The sequence below is a fragment of the Argentina silus genome (genome assembly GCF_951799395.1).
Source record: "Argentina silus genome assembly, chromosome: 6".
In the NCBI taxonomy this organism is placed as follows: Eukaryota; Metazoa; Chordata; class Actinopteri; order Argentiniformes; family Argentinidae; genus Argentina; species Argentina silus.
The window spans coordinates 22308397-22328304 of record NC_139660.1 but is presented as its reverse complement, the minus strand read 5'-3'; the positions used below and the strand labels follow the sequence as shown (position 1 = coordinate 22328304).

Genomic DNA, 19908 nt, shown 5'->3' with positions numbered 1-19908 from the left:
GCAAAAGCTTGCTCCATCCTTCACAGATGTGTGTGCGCTGTCTAAGAACAGGGGCTTGTGTCATTTTATCTCATTCCGATGCGTTAACGTCTGTGCCGTGGCTCAAATAAAGGCGATTAGGTCAGTACATGGAATTTTTCTGAATCAGATTATCTATGATTCTTAATAATCGACCATGTTAACTCCGCATCTTTTCGTTCATGTAGTCTACAATTGCAACACCCATCATATTTGTGACAATAGTAAATAAACGGATATACTTTGTTTACCATGTTACGCATACATTTACCCCGTAGCAATTTGCAGCGCCGACGTTGTACTGTATTATAAACCCATTTTGTCGTGGTGCCGACACCCCATTCTCTCTCGGGTCCGTCCCCGCATCTCTTTCATTATGTAGCCTACCTGTGCCACATGCTGTTGTCATTTGGAACCCAGTGATGGCACCATGGCTTTCACACACTGTTCGATCTCTATCCTCACTAAGGAATCTCTCAAAAAGAGAAATCCTTTTGATCAGATGTTGTGTTCACCGGAGGGCTGTAACGTGGGATTAATGGTGTCTTTAAACCTAACATGGTTTTCTTCAATGCTGCATTACTGTTAAATGGCATCGTTTCACTCGACGATATTGTATGAGACATAAGTGGCATTATGCCAGCAATTAATTCGTATACTCATCGTTGAAAAAACATGTTATTTGATTGTTATCTGCAATTAATATGTAAGGTTGGGCCAGGCCTAGTTGTATACATATCTGTTATGGCTGACTTCTTTCTAGAAGCTCATTACTCATCATTGCAGTGAGCAATAAGCAGATCTAGCAAAGCCTCGTGATTAGAGGTGTGATTTAGCCTGTGAGAAAACAAACATTTGAATGGTTATTCATATTTGTAACACCCAGCTGCATCTGTTTACAGATGGCATGTTAGAGACTTCCATACTTCACAACACATGTACACTATCTTACCCTGAATGAGGTTTGAGAGCTTCCTCCCATATCCTATGTGCAGCCATTGTACTTTTGTGAGATAAATGATCCCTTCTCAACATCATAAGGTTAGATGACAGATGGACAAATGAACAGATAGACAGATAGATGCTGCTCTCCTAGCATTGAATGTATGTAGTCATCAAAATGGAGTGCTGTATTTTACTGTCCAGTCTCCTGCAGTTCAAACTCTAGAGAACAATATTCCAAAGCTTCACTTTCACCATCAATAATTCATGAAGCAGGAGGGGTTTTTTATGAAAAAGTACTGCAGTGATAGAAATTAGACCATGGTGTGAACTACTTCAGCTTTCGTTTACCCAAGTGTTCATGGTATCTTTGAGCGTATGGTCAACTTGCCTCTTGCTTGACTGAGAAAATCTACACAAAGGTAGAAAGACATTTGTGTAAATGACTATGTTATAGGCTACTTACGGCCAAGGTTCTGAGACGCCATGTCTCAATGGTGCCCAATGTAATTACATCACTTGATTCCCTCCATGGTTTGTCCCAATTGTTCTGGCCCTCTCTGCTGTAAGTATGGCATTACGCTTAGATAGATTTGGATCAAACTAAATAGCAGCCACAGAAAGCAAGAACTTAAGAGGGAATTCTATGGATGAAGGAAATCAATTGAAATCAACAGTATACCAGCCTCCCTACATATTCTATGGGCTCCCTTTGCCATAAAGTTTAGATCTGTGAGATTTTCCTACAATGTCAGTTAGTCCGCCAGTCCCATTCTAACCATAGAGTTGGATCAATCATTCTGTTCTTTACATTGAATTCCCACACTATTTTGAATCAATCTACACAACACATCGTCAGAGAGACCCATCTTTTGGGAGCAATAGCATTTAGATTAATGCAAGTTTGTATTTTGATTATAACCGCTTGGCCCATGAATGAATGCCTTATGAAATACAAGCAATGCCTGCTAGTACTGCTTGACTGGGAATTGCTGAGGGCTGTTGATCTTGGCCTGCATACCTCTCTGCTCGTGTGTAATGTCAAATGATTTATTCTTATTCTTCTCTCATTCCCTGTGTGTGTGTGTGTGTGTGTGTGTGTGTGTGTGTGTGTGTGTGTGTGCGTGTGTGCGTGCGTGTGTGTTTTGTGTTTTGTGTTTTGTGTGTGGGTTACTATTAATAAACAGTCAGAGAAGAGAGCAGGCTGTCTTTGAAGTGATATGCTGCTGTAATGTAGCCAGCCTCAAGGCTGGTGAAGCCCCATCATTACCATATCCCATTGAGACTGCAGAGGGATTCTGCCAAGAGGGTTTTATATGAGTCTCATACAGCCTTATTAGACTGTAACACGACACTGTTATTATTACCACCCTCATATGCTGTTGAACAAAAATGATCAGGATAACTATGAAATAATGACTGTATCTAGCTACTCTTTGAGCCTGCTGTCTGAATAGGATTACTGTAACTCTATGAGATTACTGTAGAATTTGATCTCAGATTACGATGATATGTGTAGCATCCATGGCATCCCTAAAGGCCAATTTATAGTCCGTGGCCGGCCGCAGAGCCAGAAGAAGAGAGAGCTCGAACTCTCTTGATCGTTATAATCATATGAAACTGATAATGAGCCTCTCAGAATCCTGATATGGAAATGCCATGATGGCACCACAGCGCATCTATTTGCTGTAAGAATCTGCTACGCAGTAGGCTCAAAATTCCACAAGGTTCCAAGATAGGTAGCTACCGTATATGTCTAGCAGATACATGGTGCCCTCCATAAGTATTGGAAAGAAGAAACATTTTGTCTTCTTTTCGCTCTGTACTCCAACAGTTTGGACAAACAACAATTACCATGAGGTTAAAGTAGAGATTCTCAGCTTTTATTCATTTAGAAATTACAACCCTTTTCATACATAGTCCCCCTATTTAAGGGCACCAAAAGTATTGGAAAATTGTCTTGACAGGGGTTTCTAGTTAGTCAGGTGTGTTCCGTCACATCATTTGTGCAGACATAAGAGAGCTGTCAATGTCTAGTATTGATTACAGCTTTTACGTTTTCCTTTGGAGTCTGCTATGGGTGTCTGTCAACATGAAGACCAAAGAGTGCAAGTCAGTGAAGCCATTATTGGGCCTAGAAATCAGAAAGAAGCTATCATAAACATATCCAAAACCTTAGGCTTGCCAACAACAACAGTTTGGAACATCATCCAAAAGCAAGCGCGAAAGGCCTGGCAGGCCAAGGACGATTTCTACAGTGAATGACCGAAGAATGCCCACCATAATTAAGAAAAAAACCAAAACGACTGTCCCACAGATCAGGAACGCTCTCCAGGAGGTAACCGTGAACGTGTCAGAGACTACCATCCCCAGAATACTTCATGAGCAGAACTATAGAGGCTACACAGCAGGTGTATATCACTAGTTAGCAACAGAAACTGGATGGCCAGGTTACAGTTTGCTAAAAAACTACCTAAAAGAGCCTGCAGTTGTGTAAAAAGCTCTTGTGGGCAGATGAGACAGATTAACATATGCCAGAGGGATGGCAAATGTGTGTAGCTGCCACTGGAACTGGCCCACTTGTCTTCATTGATGATTTTGATTTGATTTGATTTGACTTTTGATGGCAGCAGAAGAATGAATTCTGAAGTGTACAGAAACATCTTGTCTGCTGAAGTAGAAGCAAATGTTTCCAATCTCATTGGATGTTGCTTCATAATACAGTCTGACAATGACCCCAAACATACTGCCATAGCAACTAGGGAGTTTTTCAGGGCCGAAAAGTGGAAAGTTCTAGAATGGCCAAGTCAATCTCCAGATTTAAATCCGATTTAAATCCAACTAACAACAACTGAAGACAGCTGCAATACAGGCCTGGCAGAGCATTACCAGAGAATATACCCAGCATCTGTTGGGGACAATGGATCACAGACTTCAGGCAGTACATGCAAAGGATTGTGGACCAAATACTAAACATGAGTGCTTTATTTGGGCATTATTGATTTTTCGTATTATACGTTTACATTAAAAACAAAAAAAGTACTTTCTAAATGGAAGTGAAACCAATCTGGAAGACAAAAACATTGAATTAAAGCCAATAATCTCTACTTTGACCCCATAGTAATTGTTTGATTTCAAATCCAAACTGTTGGAGTATAGAGCTAAAAGAAGACAAAATGCTTCCTTTTTCCAATACTTAAGGAGAGCACTGTATAGACCAGTGATGTAGTGGAGCAGGGGAGGCTGGTGGAAGTAGAAATCGGAGAGGACAGGCTTATTGTAATGGATGGAATGGTATCAAACACGTACAGTATTTGATACCGTTCCTCATTCCGTTCCACGCATTGCAAATGAGCCTGTTCTCCGAATTCCATCTCCACCAGCCTTCCCTGTAGTGGAGGGTTATCCCAACTCTTGTTTTGGTAAATAGGCTTTACGCACATTTCCTGATACAATGTTATTTGCATTCAATGTTATTTGCATTAGGGTTAACCCAGCTATTCAATCCACGGGGGTTCAGGGTATTTTTACCACTACATCCTTGATATAGACATGATGATAGTCCTATATGATGATGAGAGATCAAGAGATTATGAGATTGCTCTATACAGCACACAGACTATACTATGGTCACACACGCACACACACGCATTTACTGTTCATTTACAATGATAGCCTTTGTGTGCCATCAGTCTGTGGAAATGATGAATGCCACTCTGTTCTCCCTCCTCCTGCACCGGCTCTCTGGCTAGGAAACAAAGTGTCACTTTGTGCTTCTTTCTTCAGTCCAGTCAGGCAGCAACAGACACAGAAGAACACGGCCCGTCTCTCCTCACACGGCCCAACCACCACCTCTCTTCTCCTCACACAGGGACACCTTCTCATACATGTGTACCCACTCACACACGCATGTGGATTCTCGAAACCCACACGGGAAGTTCTCCACACACACACACACACACACACACACACACACATACATACATACATACATACATACATACATACATACACACACACTCTACAGTCTCTAGACAGCAAGAGATGACCGCGCTCACACAAAAAAGTCATTGCTTGCATCTCAAATATTGCACAGACATAAGTAGAACACACTCTCACATGCAAGGATACACACATACACACACACACACACACACACATATACACACACACACACACACACACACTTGAGTGCTCACTGCATCTGCGCAGTGACACCTGACTCCAGGTAATGCCCTACTTCCACAGTAACAGCAGGCAGGTGGAACGGACACACACACACACACTCGTAGAGTTCTCTTCTCACATTGAAACAATAGCGACCAGGTAAGACCGCATTTTTATACACAGAGTGGGACTTTTGCTCTGTCAACATCAATCCATTGTCAAATGTAACATCAATGTTAAATTGACATTTGAGCACAGTGATGCTCCGTTCTCAGATGTACGGTTACCGTGGCTTGCTCTTTACTTATCAACACTTACGTTAGTCGGTGGTCTCAAACCACATATGATTCACACATTTGACATTTCCTTATTGCTACGGAATTCAATAGGCACAACGCAATTGTACTAGATTCTACCAAGTTATCCTAAGTAAGAAATGCTATGCTTTCAGTAGGTAACCTAAGAAACTGTTTGTACAGTACATAGTGTGTAAGCCTCACATCACAATGTGTTGTGTGAGACGGTCCGTGAGAGAGAAAAAGGCCTTTTGTTTTTGTTGTTGTTGTTGTTGTTGTCATCGCATGACACACTGCAGTCTATTACTTCACCACTGGCCATTGTGGTAACTGTAACCCCGATCATGTCATGTGATTGCTGCTTTGTGTATCTCTCACACTCCCCCCCCACCCCCCCCCCACCCCCCCCTCGCCTCAACGCAATCTGTTATCTTTCATTCTTTCTTCACATCTATTCCTCTACAGATGTTGATTGTTTTCTTCATCTTTTTTTCTCACCACCCCTTTGTCTTTCTCTACCCAGCCCTTCTTCATAGCTTCCACTCGTACCACGATGTTATGTAGCTTGTGTGCTGGCATACAGTCCTTACTGTATGTGCTTTACTCTAGCAAGTTGTATGCAGAGCGCCGCCAGGCCCGTCATTCAAGTCTCTCTGAATGTACGTATGTGTGAAGTCAACGACAGTTGAGTCTATTTCCAGTGACTGAGGGACGAGTCGTGTTTGTCTCGCCGGTTCATTCCCTTTGGTGTCTCCTTCGGTACCGATTTGCAGAGAATCTGTTACCATGGAAACCCGGGGGTTGCAAAAAAAAACAAAAAAAAACAACAAAAAAGGAGTCTGATCTTTTTGATGGAGAGAGAAAAATAGAGGGGGGGGGGGCATTATATACAACTTATACTGGCACTGAAGTAGCCTATCTTTTCAACAATGTTCCCCCCCCCCCCCCCTTGCTCCGCATAGTGATGCTGCATTCCATTTCTCCACCCTTTTACTGAAGTACGCACTTGTGCTCTTCCCCACATGGATTGGATTCGAAAGGGAATAGATTGGTGTTCAGAGCTCTGGCTTAAACCAAACCCGAATGCTTTCAAATCGGTGTGGGGGAGTGCACAAGTGCGTACTTCGGGAGAAGGGTGGAGAAATGGGACGCAGCATCAGTGTCTTTCTTGTCCCCTCGTCACCCGCCCTGCCATATCTAATGCTGCTGACTAAGACCGCTTCCTCATCCATACCTCCAGACACACCCCTTCATTGCACACCTAATCTCCATCATGTAACCTAGCTACCCCTGACTCTCATTAGAGCGCCTGACGCAGCAATCCTAACAACCCCAAAAACCTTGCTGTTTATTTCTGTTTTTCTGTATTTCTGTTTGTATTTTTTTTTTTCCCCTTTGTTTCTCCCCAAAGCCACAGAGGAGGCAACCAGCCAGCAGCGACGCAAGCTCGTCTGGGTAAAACAGGCATTGTTGCAGAAGGGGGCAGATCGATGTTTCCTAAGGTTTTGCTGCAGTGGTGCGCAGCCCTGTCGAGCTGTGCAGCCGAAATAGGTAAACGGTTAACACAGGTTCCACCGCGTCCGTCCGTCTGTGTGCTTCAACAACAAAGCTGCCGATATGCTGTTGAAGCTAAGCTACTCCACTTAGCCGACCCAACTGCGCGACTAATGCTAAAGCATTGAGCTATGGCAGTTAGCTTTAGCTGTCCCACTGTGCTATGGCAATGAGATATGCTATGAAAGCTACGCTGTCGTGGCACAGGGCTGTGTCACAGTGGAGTGATGTTGTTGAGCTGTTGGGTCGTTATACGGCACTGCGATACAGCGTCTTGCTGCTATGCCACCGCCCCGCCATACTGTGATGATGCAGCTGTACCCTTGTCAAAGGCATCCCCCCTCTGCTTCTGCAGAGCACATGGCCACTCCGCGTGCTTCTCTCATCCCATCTGCAGCTCTGCTCCCAAGTCTGTCTGCTGCAGCACACACACACACACACACACACACCCACACACACACACACACACACACAGACACCTGCTCATAATTTACACTCATGTGGTTAACGCACACAGCCTTCTGTACTCCGCTATGCTCAGCACGCACACGTTCACTTCACAAACATACCCAAACACACACACACACACACACCCAAACACAGACATAAACACTGGCATCACAACCACACTCTGTCAATCTAGTTTTGTATAGGACACACACACTCAGGATGACTAACTCTCTCTCTCTCACTCACACACTCACACACACACACACACACACACACAGTGTACTGTAACACATTCACATACACTTCCATGAGCACACATGCTTGCAAGCATACTCCTTGTTCTGCGCTAACTAGAGTCAGTCAGGACAAAGAGCCATTCTGGGTGAGACATTTCTGAGAGGGTCTGTCTGTCTGGCTGTCTGTCAGGCCCCTGTCGCCCCGGAAGGAAGGAAAACCCACAGCCTTGCCTGCCTGCCTGCCTGCCTGCCTGCCTGCCTGCCTGCCTGCCCATCCCACTGGGGACGGGAGCGGAGTGCTCTCTCAGTACTGTCTCACACAATCTGGTGCTCGTCACGTCAGGCTTCCGGCCTAGCCGCTTGGGAATTCACATACAGACAAACACACACACACACACACACACACACACACACACACACACACACACACACACACAGACAGTGTGTTTTCACTGTTCATCCGAAAACCTGTGGCTCGCTCACTCGATGTGCTGGAGGCAGGTGTTGGGTAGGAGGTGTTTCGAGGGCTAAAGATTGTGATAGATGTAAGATTGAAAGATATGTTTGCCATAAGCTGTCATACAAGCAATCCAAAAAAAAAAGGAGAGTAGGTGTCGCATCAGAGAGCTGTGAGTGAGAGGTGTTTCGTGGAGTCACTGCAGTTTGTATCACCACAGAATGACCTGTGTTCCTTATTGTGTGTATTAGAAGTGGTCGGTGGTTTTGTGGTGTGGTTTTTCTTCAGAGGAAGCAGTCGTGGTGATTATCCATACTATCCCTGCTGCCTAAGCGGAGGACCTGTAATCACATGCACATCTGGAGGAACAAAGGGCTTCCCTGCGGAGTTTTAATACGTTCTCCTTAGCTGCTGTGAGAGAAGGAGAGGTGTGTGTGTGTGTGTGTGTGTGTGTGTGTGTGTGTGTGTGTGTGTGTGTGTGTGTGTGTGTGTGTGAGATCTGTTCAGCTATGTCAATTCTCTTTAAATACATGGTGGGGGGGTTGTGTTTGTGTGTGGGGGGTAGAGACTAAACATACTACTGGATTTGGTATCAGACTCTTCGCTCTTCATTGAATGACTGGCCTACCATTTTCTCAGCAATCTAAGGTGTGTGTTTGGCCTTTTAAGGACACTGTACATAGATACTGTACATAAATACTGTATATAGATACTGTACATACAGTTAAAAAAAATAATAAGAGAAAAAAAAATAGGCTGTATGTAACACAGTGGTCCCAGAGGGTTCAGCTTGCCTTTAAAGGCTCGTCAGCAAAGGGCATTCGGAGAGGAGCAAAAATCATGGAAGAGGACCAGAGGGCAAGAAAGAGAGAAAGGCAACAGAGGGAGGGAGAGGTGTGTCAGTTTGACTGCAGCTCAAGCTTCGAGAACCAACAGAAACGCCCTACGCTTCAACTCTCATGTTCCCCCTGTCTTCAGCATCTCCTCTTCTCCCTTCCTACCCGAGGCACTTAGTCACTCACTCTAACAGTGAACCAGATAACAACAACACCCCTATGTTCACTACCCTTTTTTTCCCACCACAGACAAGGTGTGCGATCACCATGGCTACGGACACCAGGGAAACTAAGCGCGACGCTCATTTAGAGGTAACCGTATCCGAAAGCCCAGGTAAATAGGAAAAAACGAGTGCTTTTTTAGGCTTGGTCTTCTTAAAGAGACAGGACTGTGATCAGAATGACTGATAACATGATGGAGGTACAAGGAGGGCTTTGTTGTTTTGTGTTAACAACAGCTCTGTCTCCTGTCTCTTTAAGAAGTGCATGGTGTGGCATTGATGGGTTGGACTGTAAGTCATAGCAGAGATGTGTGTGTGTGTGTGTGTGTGTGTGTGTGTGTGTGTGTGTGTGTGTGTGTGTGTGTGTGTGTGTGTGTGTGTGTGTGTGTGTGTGTGCTTCTCTTCTCTTCTCTGTTCTAGTTGTTTCCAATGTCAATCGATACATTTTCAACTGATGATTTGATTAAATCAAGACAGCAAGAACTCATTAGTAACCAATAGCCCCAGGGCAAGAGATGATGGAACATAGACAGGACATAATGGAGATTGATTGACATATTTCATTTGTTTTAATAGATGACTTACTGATGTGGAAACAATAAATCAATACATGGCCCATGTCACTCAGGAAGTTCAATTTTTCCACCCTATATCACTTTTCTTAACTCATGCTTGAAGTATTGTTATGGAGGAAGTTTGCAGTATTTCACCTATGTATTTACTAACTGTCTTTCCGTTTAATGTTGGGGCACTGTTGAAAATGTAGCCTAGCTCTGTGTTGGGAGTCAAATGTAACTGTGGTAGATAAGAGACAGATATCTGTATGGGGCCACTTGAGTGTTAACCTCTGGTGTTGGGGCTGCTGGGTAGTATAGTCCCCTGGTGTTGGGGCTGCTGGGTAGTCCTCTGGTGTTGGGGCTGCTGGGTAGTAGAGTCCTCTGGTGTTGGGGCTGCTGGGTAGTAGAGTCCCCTGGTGTTGGGGCTGCTGGGTAGTATAGTCCCCTGGTGTTGGGGCTGCTGGGTAGTCTTCTGGTGTTGGGGCTGCTGGGTAGTCCTCTGGTGTTGGGGCTGCTGGGTAGTATAGTCCCCTGGTGTTGGGGCTGCTGGGTAGTCTTCTGGTGTTGGGGCTGCTGGGTAGTCTTCTGGTGTTGGGGCTGCTGGGTAGTAGAGTCCTCTGGTGTCAGGGCTGCTGGGTAGTCCTCTGGTATTGGGGCTGCTGGGTAGTAGAGTCCCCTGGTGTTGGGGCTGCTGGGTAGTAGAGTCCTCTGATGTTGGGGCTGCTGGGTAGTCTTCTGGTGTTGGGGCTGCTGGGTAGTAGAGTCCCCTGGTGTTGGGGCTGCTGGGTAGCAGAGTCCTTTGGTGTTGGGGCTGCTGGGTAGTAGAGTCCTCTGGTGTTGGGGCTGCTGGGTAGTAGAGTCCCCTGGTGTTGAGGCTGCTGGGTGAATCGTTGATGTGGTGGAGTGCTGCTGAGTATTGCTACTCTGCAGAGAAATATGTCCTTTCCAGTTTTACGCATGAGTGTGTGAGGACACCAGAGGCAGTGCAGAGCAGTACAGACCGGAAAAACAGAGCAGAAACGCGAGACGGGCCCTGATGCTGACAGAGCAAGCATGCTTTGGGGAGCCTGACAGAGAGAAATAGTGTAGAGCAGGTCATCAATTTGTTCCATAACCGGCTGTTTAGAGAGTCTCTGGCTGGCTAAGCGTATCGTGCTTCCTGGGTTGTCTCAGCAGTCTGGACCAGCTGAGGTGGAACACTGTCTAGGGCTTTACACACTGGGCCGACCAGAACCATACTGTGCTGGTTTGGAAATTGTCCTTTTATGTTTTCTTTTCTAGTACAGTTCAAGCCACTAAGTATGCATGACCAGACTAGGCCAGTACAGCTCAGCACAGCAATGTACATAATGATTTGGTTGTTTGTACACTGTTAGTGTAAGTGTCTTTCTAGATTGCACCAGCATTAAGGTATAATTAAGATAAATCATGCTTGAGATATGGGTAATTTATTTGAGTTAGAGCTTGGCAGAGGTGATGGAAAGCTATTGACCATTTGATTGGATTTATACGGTCAGCAAGAGTTAGTGGGGACATACTATATTTAACACACATACAGTACATACACACACATACACACACACACACACACACTCTAAGGAGAAGTCGTGCTGGTGTCAGGGGCCAGAGAGTGGAAATTTGTTTATTAGTTTACTGTATCATTTCCCACAATGCCTCTGTGCAGCAGCAACACACAGAGTGAAATCCCACACTGGCTGCTACTTATAGCTCTGAAAGGGATACCCACAGAGTCCAGAATGCGTTTGTTTTCACAGTGGTGTAGAGTAGCCCGGTAACCTCACCCACTTCAGTTCATCTACAGGACCTCCCACTAACAGTCAGACACACACACACACACACACACACACACACACACACACACACACACACACACACGCACGTTCACACTCACAAAGACACACACACGACAAAGACACGCGCACATGCACGAACAAACAATGACAAAGATAAACACATGTTCACACATACACAGACACGAACTCTGACAAAGATACACACCTTTTCACACACACGTATTGTATACAGACATGGACAGGAACACATGGGCCAATACAACACCCGCACACACTCATTGAAACTATCGAATTAAATTCTATTTCTATATTTGAAACACACAAATTGTACACTCATACTGGTAGCCAATATGACGCAAAGGCCTTGCAGGGCAGAACAGAACATGATAACCTCTGTGAGATAAATGCAGATATATCCTGAGTTGATTGTGTATCTATACCGATAACCTTATGTCAACAAAACTGCTCAAAGCATCCCTTGGAGACCACAAGTCAGAAGACGAGTTTCATTTTTACATGCATTTTAACAACGTGTGAACATATTTATCTTACTGTATATGACGTAGAGCTTATAACTGCCACCCAAGTAAATTGAGATATAAACCAAAGGTCCACTTCTTATCTTGAGATCAATTCTGACATGGAACATTAAGAACAACTCAAATCATAACTCACCACTTGGATACCAGGACAGTGGTTTGCAACAGCTACTTTAGTTTAGAAGGTAGGTTCACTCTTCTTTGTGTTTTGGACAGTAGTCAGGTGACAACATTTCAAACTTTAAATGCTGTTTCCTCTTCTAAGGTTATGGTTATGTTATTGTAGGAGCAGTAACCTAACGTCTTACAGATAAATGACCATGTGCTACGTTATGATTTGTGCTTTCCTTTTCAAAATAATACACTATTTATGTTTCAAGAACATGTGAGGGTGAGGATCATCATATTGGAATATGGATAGAGAAGGCAGATGGAAACTCTGTGTTGTCCTTGATAATGCTATCATTGACATTTCCAAAGAGATAAGCGTCTTGCAACTCTGATATCCAGGACATTCTCTTGAGCATAGCTATTATTTGCTGTCTTGAAGAATTATAGCATTCAATATAGCTGCAGTCAGAGGACTGTAGATCTACATCAGTGTGGATGGGTTTGTTTGTGTGGCTACATGGCGGCTATTTTTTTACAACTCTACACATCTCTTGAGCATTATGTTTCCCATCCACCTTAATGGGGGATCTGTTGGCGAGAAGACGCGCATCAGTTCAAGAGGTATCTGACAAGGTCAGACACTGTGAATGGAGGAGGCGGGCATGATAAGCATCACTGCCATTTCCTCCTACATTTGTCGTAAACGCTTGACTATGCAAACATAGCAAGCCATCTTTGATTTCTCCTTGGAGCAATTGACACGGTTGATTGGAATGATTGAGTACTTTTCACAGTGAATTATAATTGTTTTTGAAGCCATCGGGCGCATGGCAGTGCAGACTTTATGATGTGAAAACAACTTTTTTGACCAGCTGTATTGTGAAAGTGCACAGCTTGATTGTGAACTATCAACGTTTCTTTGGATAAAACAATAAGAGTATCTGTTTATTCAAGTCAAAATGTCTTGTCGTATTACATGTTGACCAATGTATCACAATAAATAGTTGCATTTGAAAAGTAGGTCAGTTAAGGATAGAGGGATTAGATGAGTCAGCATGATTGCACCTGTTTTATGAGCAGCTTTATCAGACAAATTGGACTGCTGGTATTCCATCACCTCTTTCATAGTATTTATACTCCTTTCGACATGGTAAGTATTGATAACAGAGCCAAGGTTTTCCCTTCATCTCATCTGCTGTGTGGAGTTTCATTTTGATTCACATATTTTGTGAATCATACAACACACACACACATACACACACACACATACACACACTCAGCACTCTCATTAAGGGAGGTCTATACATCAATGATGGTCGTAAGTGTGATATAACAAGAGGTACACTGATAGTTTGAGGCTGTGGTTATCACTTCCTTCGTCTGCCAACAGAGAAGCGACGACAGGGAAAATTCCAGCCCTTCAGACGTCTGTTTGGGAAGAGAAAGAAGAGGGAGACAGAGAGGGGCTTTGATGCAGCAGAGCTGAAGGCTAGCTTTTCCACCGGGGAAGTGTGCAATGGTGTTGTCTCAGATGATGAGGAGACCAACCAACATCTGAGGTAATACTGAACACTCAAGGTTTTTATTTTAACATTTTACACTGATAAAAACTCTTGTCAGGATGTTACGCAATAGAGGTGTACGTTCCTCCTTGACATCTTTTCTTTATTACTTGTACAGAACTCCCGACACAAGTCTTATCAATTATTCAGTCTCCATGGCACTGACCTCACGATATAACTTTAATCCCTGACTAAAGACTATAAAGGAAGCCTAGAACACCTTATCCACTGACAGCCTACACAAACATGGATCCCACACGTGTATATATACTGTATCACAATGTGGCTTCTCATTTGACTTGATAGCTTTGTTTGGTTATCTATTTCCATGCAAGTAGACTTGACTACACTACTGTGTTACGGTCTGGTAAGAAAAGGGTGGGGTGAAACATGGTCTATAAACTGCTTGCCTGGCTCTTTAGCCTTTAATTGGTGGACAGAGAGAGAGAGAGAGAGAGAGAGAGAGAGGAGATATGGGAGAGTATGTGTGGGGTAAAAGGCTCTCTGTGTAAATGGGTTTACTATGTGATACTACACAGTGACATGACTGAATGATTGACTGTAATGACATACTGTGACTGTATAGCATTCATGATGTTTTTGTAGGGAGCTGAATCCCATTGGATCCCGAGCCCTCTCCCACGACAGTGTCTTTATCCCAGAGGAGCCAGTGAAGGAGTCCAGCCCAGAACAGACCATGTCCCAGGAAAACGTCTCAGACAAAGTCAGGAACCTGCAGGTGGAGCCCTACTAACAGACTTGTTTACACTAACAGTTTCAAATCAGCATTGTATATTATTTTTATTTTTGGTTTTTTTGTGTGTGTGTGTGTGTTAAATGTGCAGAGGCAGATAGCACAAAGTATCAAGTTTGGCCAGAAGCCTCCTTCTCTGAGGAAGAGTGAGGACGATGATGGCAGCTCTGATGAAGAGGATGTGCCCAGGAGTCCACTGAAGGTCTTAGCCCAGGTGGAAGCTGAGCCAGTTGAGACAGAAGAGCCAAAGGTAAGGCCAGATTTGGTGACAAACTGATAGCATCATCTTTGGTACTAATGTTTGATGTGTATCAGTTGAGACGAATGTCAATGCTCTGTTTCCCTGACAACCAGGGCCATGGGGTCAGCCACGTCCACGGGACCCAACAAGGTGAGACTGGGACACACAGCACTCCGGTGAAATCTCCCAGGTCCAAACGAATTCTTCCAGCCACCGGCACCATTGAGTCCATCAACCTGGATGCAGTCCCGCAGTCTGTCCCTCGACTGGACAACACTGCTGCCAAGCATAAGCTGTCTGTCAAACCCAAAAACCAGAGGATCTCCCGCAAGCACCGCCGGTTTACACAGGTGAGAATGGGCTTGGGTCAGGGGTAAGTGTCAAAGGTGTGCGCTGAGCTTATAGGGGACTTTGTCCCGTGACACAGTAAGGGGACTGGGATCCATGCAATTGATTCGATATTTTTCCTATGAATGTGTATGAAGCAGAAAAGACAGAGATAGACTGAAATAACAAAATATTATATATATATATATATATATATATATAAATATATATAAATATATATCTGTCCCTTTCCAGGATCTCCAGGAGGTGTCTCTCCCTGGTATACTGCAGGAGGAGACAGACGCACATAGGGACCTAGAGGCAGCTGGCATCTCCGCTGACGAGGAGCACCTCTACGAGTCCCCAGAGAAACCTAAGAAGCAGAAATTCCATGATGAGGAGCGACGGGAGTCCAGGAGGAGGAGAGAGCTTGAAGAACAGAGGCATAGAGAGGAGACACAGGAGGAGGAGAGGAAGAGGAGAGCAGAGGGTTTGAGGATGCGAGAGATGGAAGAGGAGAGATGTCGTAAACAACATCAAGAGGATGAAGAAAGGAGACAAAGAGAGGAGGCAGAGAGGAGGATGGAAGAGGAAAGAAGGATTCGGGAGGAGGAGGAAAAAAGACAGCGAGAAGAGGAGGAGAAGAGAATGAGGATGGAAGAAGAGAAGATGCAGAGAGAAGAAGAGCAAAGAAGGATGCTGGAAGAAGAGGAGCATAGGCAGAGAGAGGAGGAGAAGAGACGGGAGGAAAGAAGGAGGAAAGAGGATGAGGAGAGGAGGCATCGAGAACTGGAGGTGGAACGTCTTCGTTTGGAAGAGGAGAAGAAACTGAGAGAGGCCAAGGAGGAAGAAGAGTGGAAGAAAAAGCAGGAGCTGGAGGAGAAGACAAAGCAGGAGGCAGAGGAAAAAAAGAAGAAGGAAGAGGAGAAGCAGAGAATCTCTGCAGATGAGCCTGATGGTAGTTCTGACCCGGTGGAGAGGAAGAGGAGGGCAGAGGAGGTTCGCTGGAGAGAGATGGAGGAGAGACAGAGGCCTTTCTCCTTCAAGGTCTCCTCTGGGGAGAAGCAGATCCTGTTTCAGAAGGTCAACCTGACACCTGTTACGCCGGCCTCCAGTCAGCAGGGCGGTGGTGGTGCTGCTGCTGACCTGAGAGAGGGAACCAAGGCCTCCTCTACTCCTGGAGGAGCAGACTCACCAACCCTCCTGTCTTCTCAATACATCCCCCACACAGCCATCTTGGTGACGGGGGCTCAGCTTTGTGGCACTGCGGTCAACATGGACCAGATCAAAGACACAGCCTGCAAGTCTCTCCTTGGTCTGGGAGAAGATTGGAAAGCAATGGGTACCCCGCCACCAAGCAAGAGCAAGACGTCACCAGAGCGCAAGTCTGGGAAGACCAAGTCCCTCAGCGAGTCTTCGCCCTCCACAGACCAGTCCAGTGCAGCCATTCTGGCAGAGTGGGCCAGTATCCGATCCAAGATCTTCAAGGGGGCTGAAGAAGGAAAGTACGAGGACTACACAAACCCTGGGGGCTGCAGCCAGAGCCGGCCAAGCAGCGAGGACCTGAACCAGACTTCGTTCCCACACACCAACCTCAGGAAGACCATGTCTGCCAGCGCCAAGTTCTCCATCACTCCGGCAAAGAAGAAGTTCGCCGACTCCTCCAACAGGAACTCTGAGTTGATGAGTCCTGAGGACAAGGAGGGAGGAAAGACTGCTCCCACTGACACTCCCTCTCCCCAATTTTCTTCAGCTTCAGTGGCCCCAGCCAGCAAGGCCCACCAGAACAGGGGCGGTAAGACAGTCCGGATCGCTGATGGGACCGAGGGGTGCATGTTTGCCAAAGACCTCCCCTCCTTCCTGGTCCCCAGCCCCTCCCAGGGATCAACCAAACATGGTTCTGAGGAGGGGACCGAGGTCGGGAGCCAGGAGGGCGAATCAGAGGACTCGGACTGGAGGGAAGAGGGAGAGGGGCAGGAGAGGGGTCAGGGCAGTGAGGACAGACCCTCTCCATTCGGGATCAAGCTGAGAAGGACAAACTATTCACTCCGCTTCCACGGCGAACAGTCCACAGAGAAGAGGAAGAAGAGGTACAGTGCTGGGGACAGTTTTGACGGTGTCCCTTCGCCTCTCACCCCCATGGACCCTGATTCAGACTCCGCCTCTGTGTTCTCGGATAGGTCCAGCCCCGCTTCACCGCTCCGCGAGAGTGACACTGCTGGGGCCAACAAGCCCATGCATGCTTCAGCTGGGTCCGCTCCTGAGCCCCGGGTCAGAGGGGGCAAGGCTCCCACCACCCCTGCAGCCACACACAGCTCGGAGAGTGACAAGTTGCCCTCCAAACCCTCACTCTACCAGAGGCCCACCGCATCTCCTAACCCTGCTGATGTTGCCTCCACCCCTCCTCCCTCTCCGCTGCCCAAGGTGGACAGAAGGGGACCCAGTGATCTGCTGGCCCAGAGGAAAGTGGGGCCAAATTCACATGGTGGCCATGAGGACGAGCGGGGTGAGAGGAGGGAGTCCTCCTCGGCTGTGGCCCAGCTGCACAGGAATGGCCAGGGTCAGGGGGAGGAGGAGTCCAAGGAGAAGAGGTGCTTCTTCCCCTCCATCAGCATCCCCTGGAGGGAGAAGGCAGACAGGAAGACAGAAATCATCAGAAAAGGTTAGTGTTTCACCTTGGCTTGGGCAGCTCCTCTGCTGCTTCTGACAGAGATTAGAGAGAGATGAAGATAAGATAGATTTTTTAACAGGTTTAACAAGAGTATCACACACGCCTGTTTTATCGACAAATATCTTGTTTTTTAAAACAATAGATACTAGGTGTGAATTTCCAGTAATCTGTATTTTCTTTGTTAGTCTTCTCTTGTTGTCCTGAGGTCAGTCACTAAAGAGCCAGTGTCTTGTGTATGTAGTCAAGTACATAATGGATGGTTGTCTCTCTCTCTCTCTTACAGAGAAGCCGTCTCTGCAGAGCAGGCACTCGTTGGACAGCGCGCGGGTTGGTCAGGACAAGGACACGGGGCCTCTGTGGATCACCATGGCGCTGCAGAAGCAGAAGGGCTTCAGAGAGCAGCAGCAGAGCCGAGACGAGCGGCGCAGCCAGAGAGAGACCAAACTGGCGGAGAAACAGGCCAAGGATAGAGAGAGTGTATGTAACACTTGTAATCAATAGTGTGGGCTTATGGCTGCTGCTGCTGCTTATGGCTGTTGTTGTTGTTGTTGTTGTTGTTGTTGTTGTATTGTATTGTGTTGTAAATGTGAATGTTGCTGCTACTGTGCATGTTGGCCAGGGATCCTTTGAAAAAGAGATGAATATGTCAATGGGACTCACCTGTATATATATATATTTTACCATATTTGACTCTGAAGAAGGTCTCTTGATTTTTTGCAAGTAAACAAAGTTTTGCATGGAGTTTTTCTTTTCAGTTTCATTTTTTTTCTACTCCTCTTGCACCTGCAGTTTCAATATCAGGTGTGCAGATAATTTTCATTACTCGCCTGTATAAACACAGGATAAATAAATAAGCTGCTTATCCATGAGAAACACACATCAGGAGCTTGGCCCTGGGTGCTATGAGTTGATGAGAGTATGTGTAAGTTAGTAGTGGGTTCTCATGGACATGATTGTATTAGATATAGCAGTAGGAGAGAGTGACTGAGACAGTTAGCTAAAGGGGTGCCTGTCTGTCTTTCACAGGGTGTGCTGACCAGTCCTTCTGAAGGTAAGGGTAATGGCAACAGCAGTCATCCTAAACCGCAAACCCCAGAAGAGCCCAAGAGACCTGATAGCCTCCTGGCCCGCTTCGATCGCCGGGACCACCTGAAGAAAGCCAACACCCTACCTAGCTCTGTCACAGGTAAGAGTCTGCTGTGCTGCACCATGAAAACTGCATCGGTCAGCACTGTATTCACATTAACCATTAGTCATGTGTTTCACCCTGTCTAAATAATGCTGTGTCATCATACTTCTAGGCTAGGTTGCGTTCCTTTCCTGTATGAAACCACTTTCATATGAAACATTTCCCAATATCAAAGCCTGATAATGTTCAAATTATATCACACCTAAATCATAATTAAAAAAATGTTATCCAACCTACCGGAATGTGGATTACACACTGGATTACACATTTACAGACGGATGCCTTCATGGTACCATTAATGTGGGTTAACTTAACCCTTTGTCTCTGTTTGGGAACCTTGTGTTGCAGTCGAGATAGCAGACTCCACCCCGTCGCCCCCAGCAGTGAAGGAGGTGACCAAGCGCTTCCCCTCCAGTGACTCTCCCCAGGTGTCCACTGAGCCGGCTTGGCTAGCACTGGCCAAACGCAAGGCCAAGGCCTGGAGTGACTGCCCTCAGATCATCAAATAACTACTCCGTCTCTCTCTCTGCTCTTCCAACCAACGTCCTACCCCTGCCCTGCATCAGTACTAACTGTACACTGCCCCATGAACTATGACCCAGAGTCCCAAACCCAATCCCCTGACCTCTCCCCTCTCCACCTGATATGACCCCTAATCTGCACTCTCTCCTAACCCCACAGACCAGTAACCCCCCCCCCCCACCCCCCCACCCCCACTTCGTCAATACTCTGTAGCCATGCACTTGATTGTGTGATGATTCAGTCAAAAGTGCATTTCACATTCTTATTCTTCAAACACTGTCACAGATTTGCAAACACTCAGTACAAGCATGCACTTATATGAACTTGAACACATGAAGACACATGCCCACACACATTTTGAAGATGACCTGGCTGTTTACTATCATAACTATATAATACAGTATCTGCCAGTACCAACAAGTCAAAGAGACCCCCAATCCTTCA

The 19908-nt window shown here is 45.9% G+C and overlaps 1 protein-coding gene across 1 annotated transcript; it reads left to right on the top strand.

The window, feature by feature from the left end:
• Positions 1-6911: 6911 nt before the first annotated feature.
• cracd (capping protein inhibiting regulator of actin dynamics) lies at positions 6912-19620 on the top strand. Its single transcript, XM_083671991.1, has 9 exons — positions 6912-6974; positions 13589-13757; positions 14367-14499; positions 14606-14764; positions 14884-15105; positions 15338-17744; positions 18037-18230; positions 18780-18939; positions 19291-19620. The coding sequence occupies exons 1-9, from the start codon at positions 6914-6916 to the stop codon at positions 19449-19451; spliced, it is 3666 nt and encodes a 1221-aa protein (XP_083528117.1). The 5' UTR covers positions 6912-6913; the 3' UTR covers positions 19452-19620.
• The last annotated feature ends 288 nt before the right edge of the window (positions 19621-19908 follow it).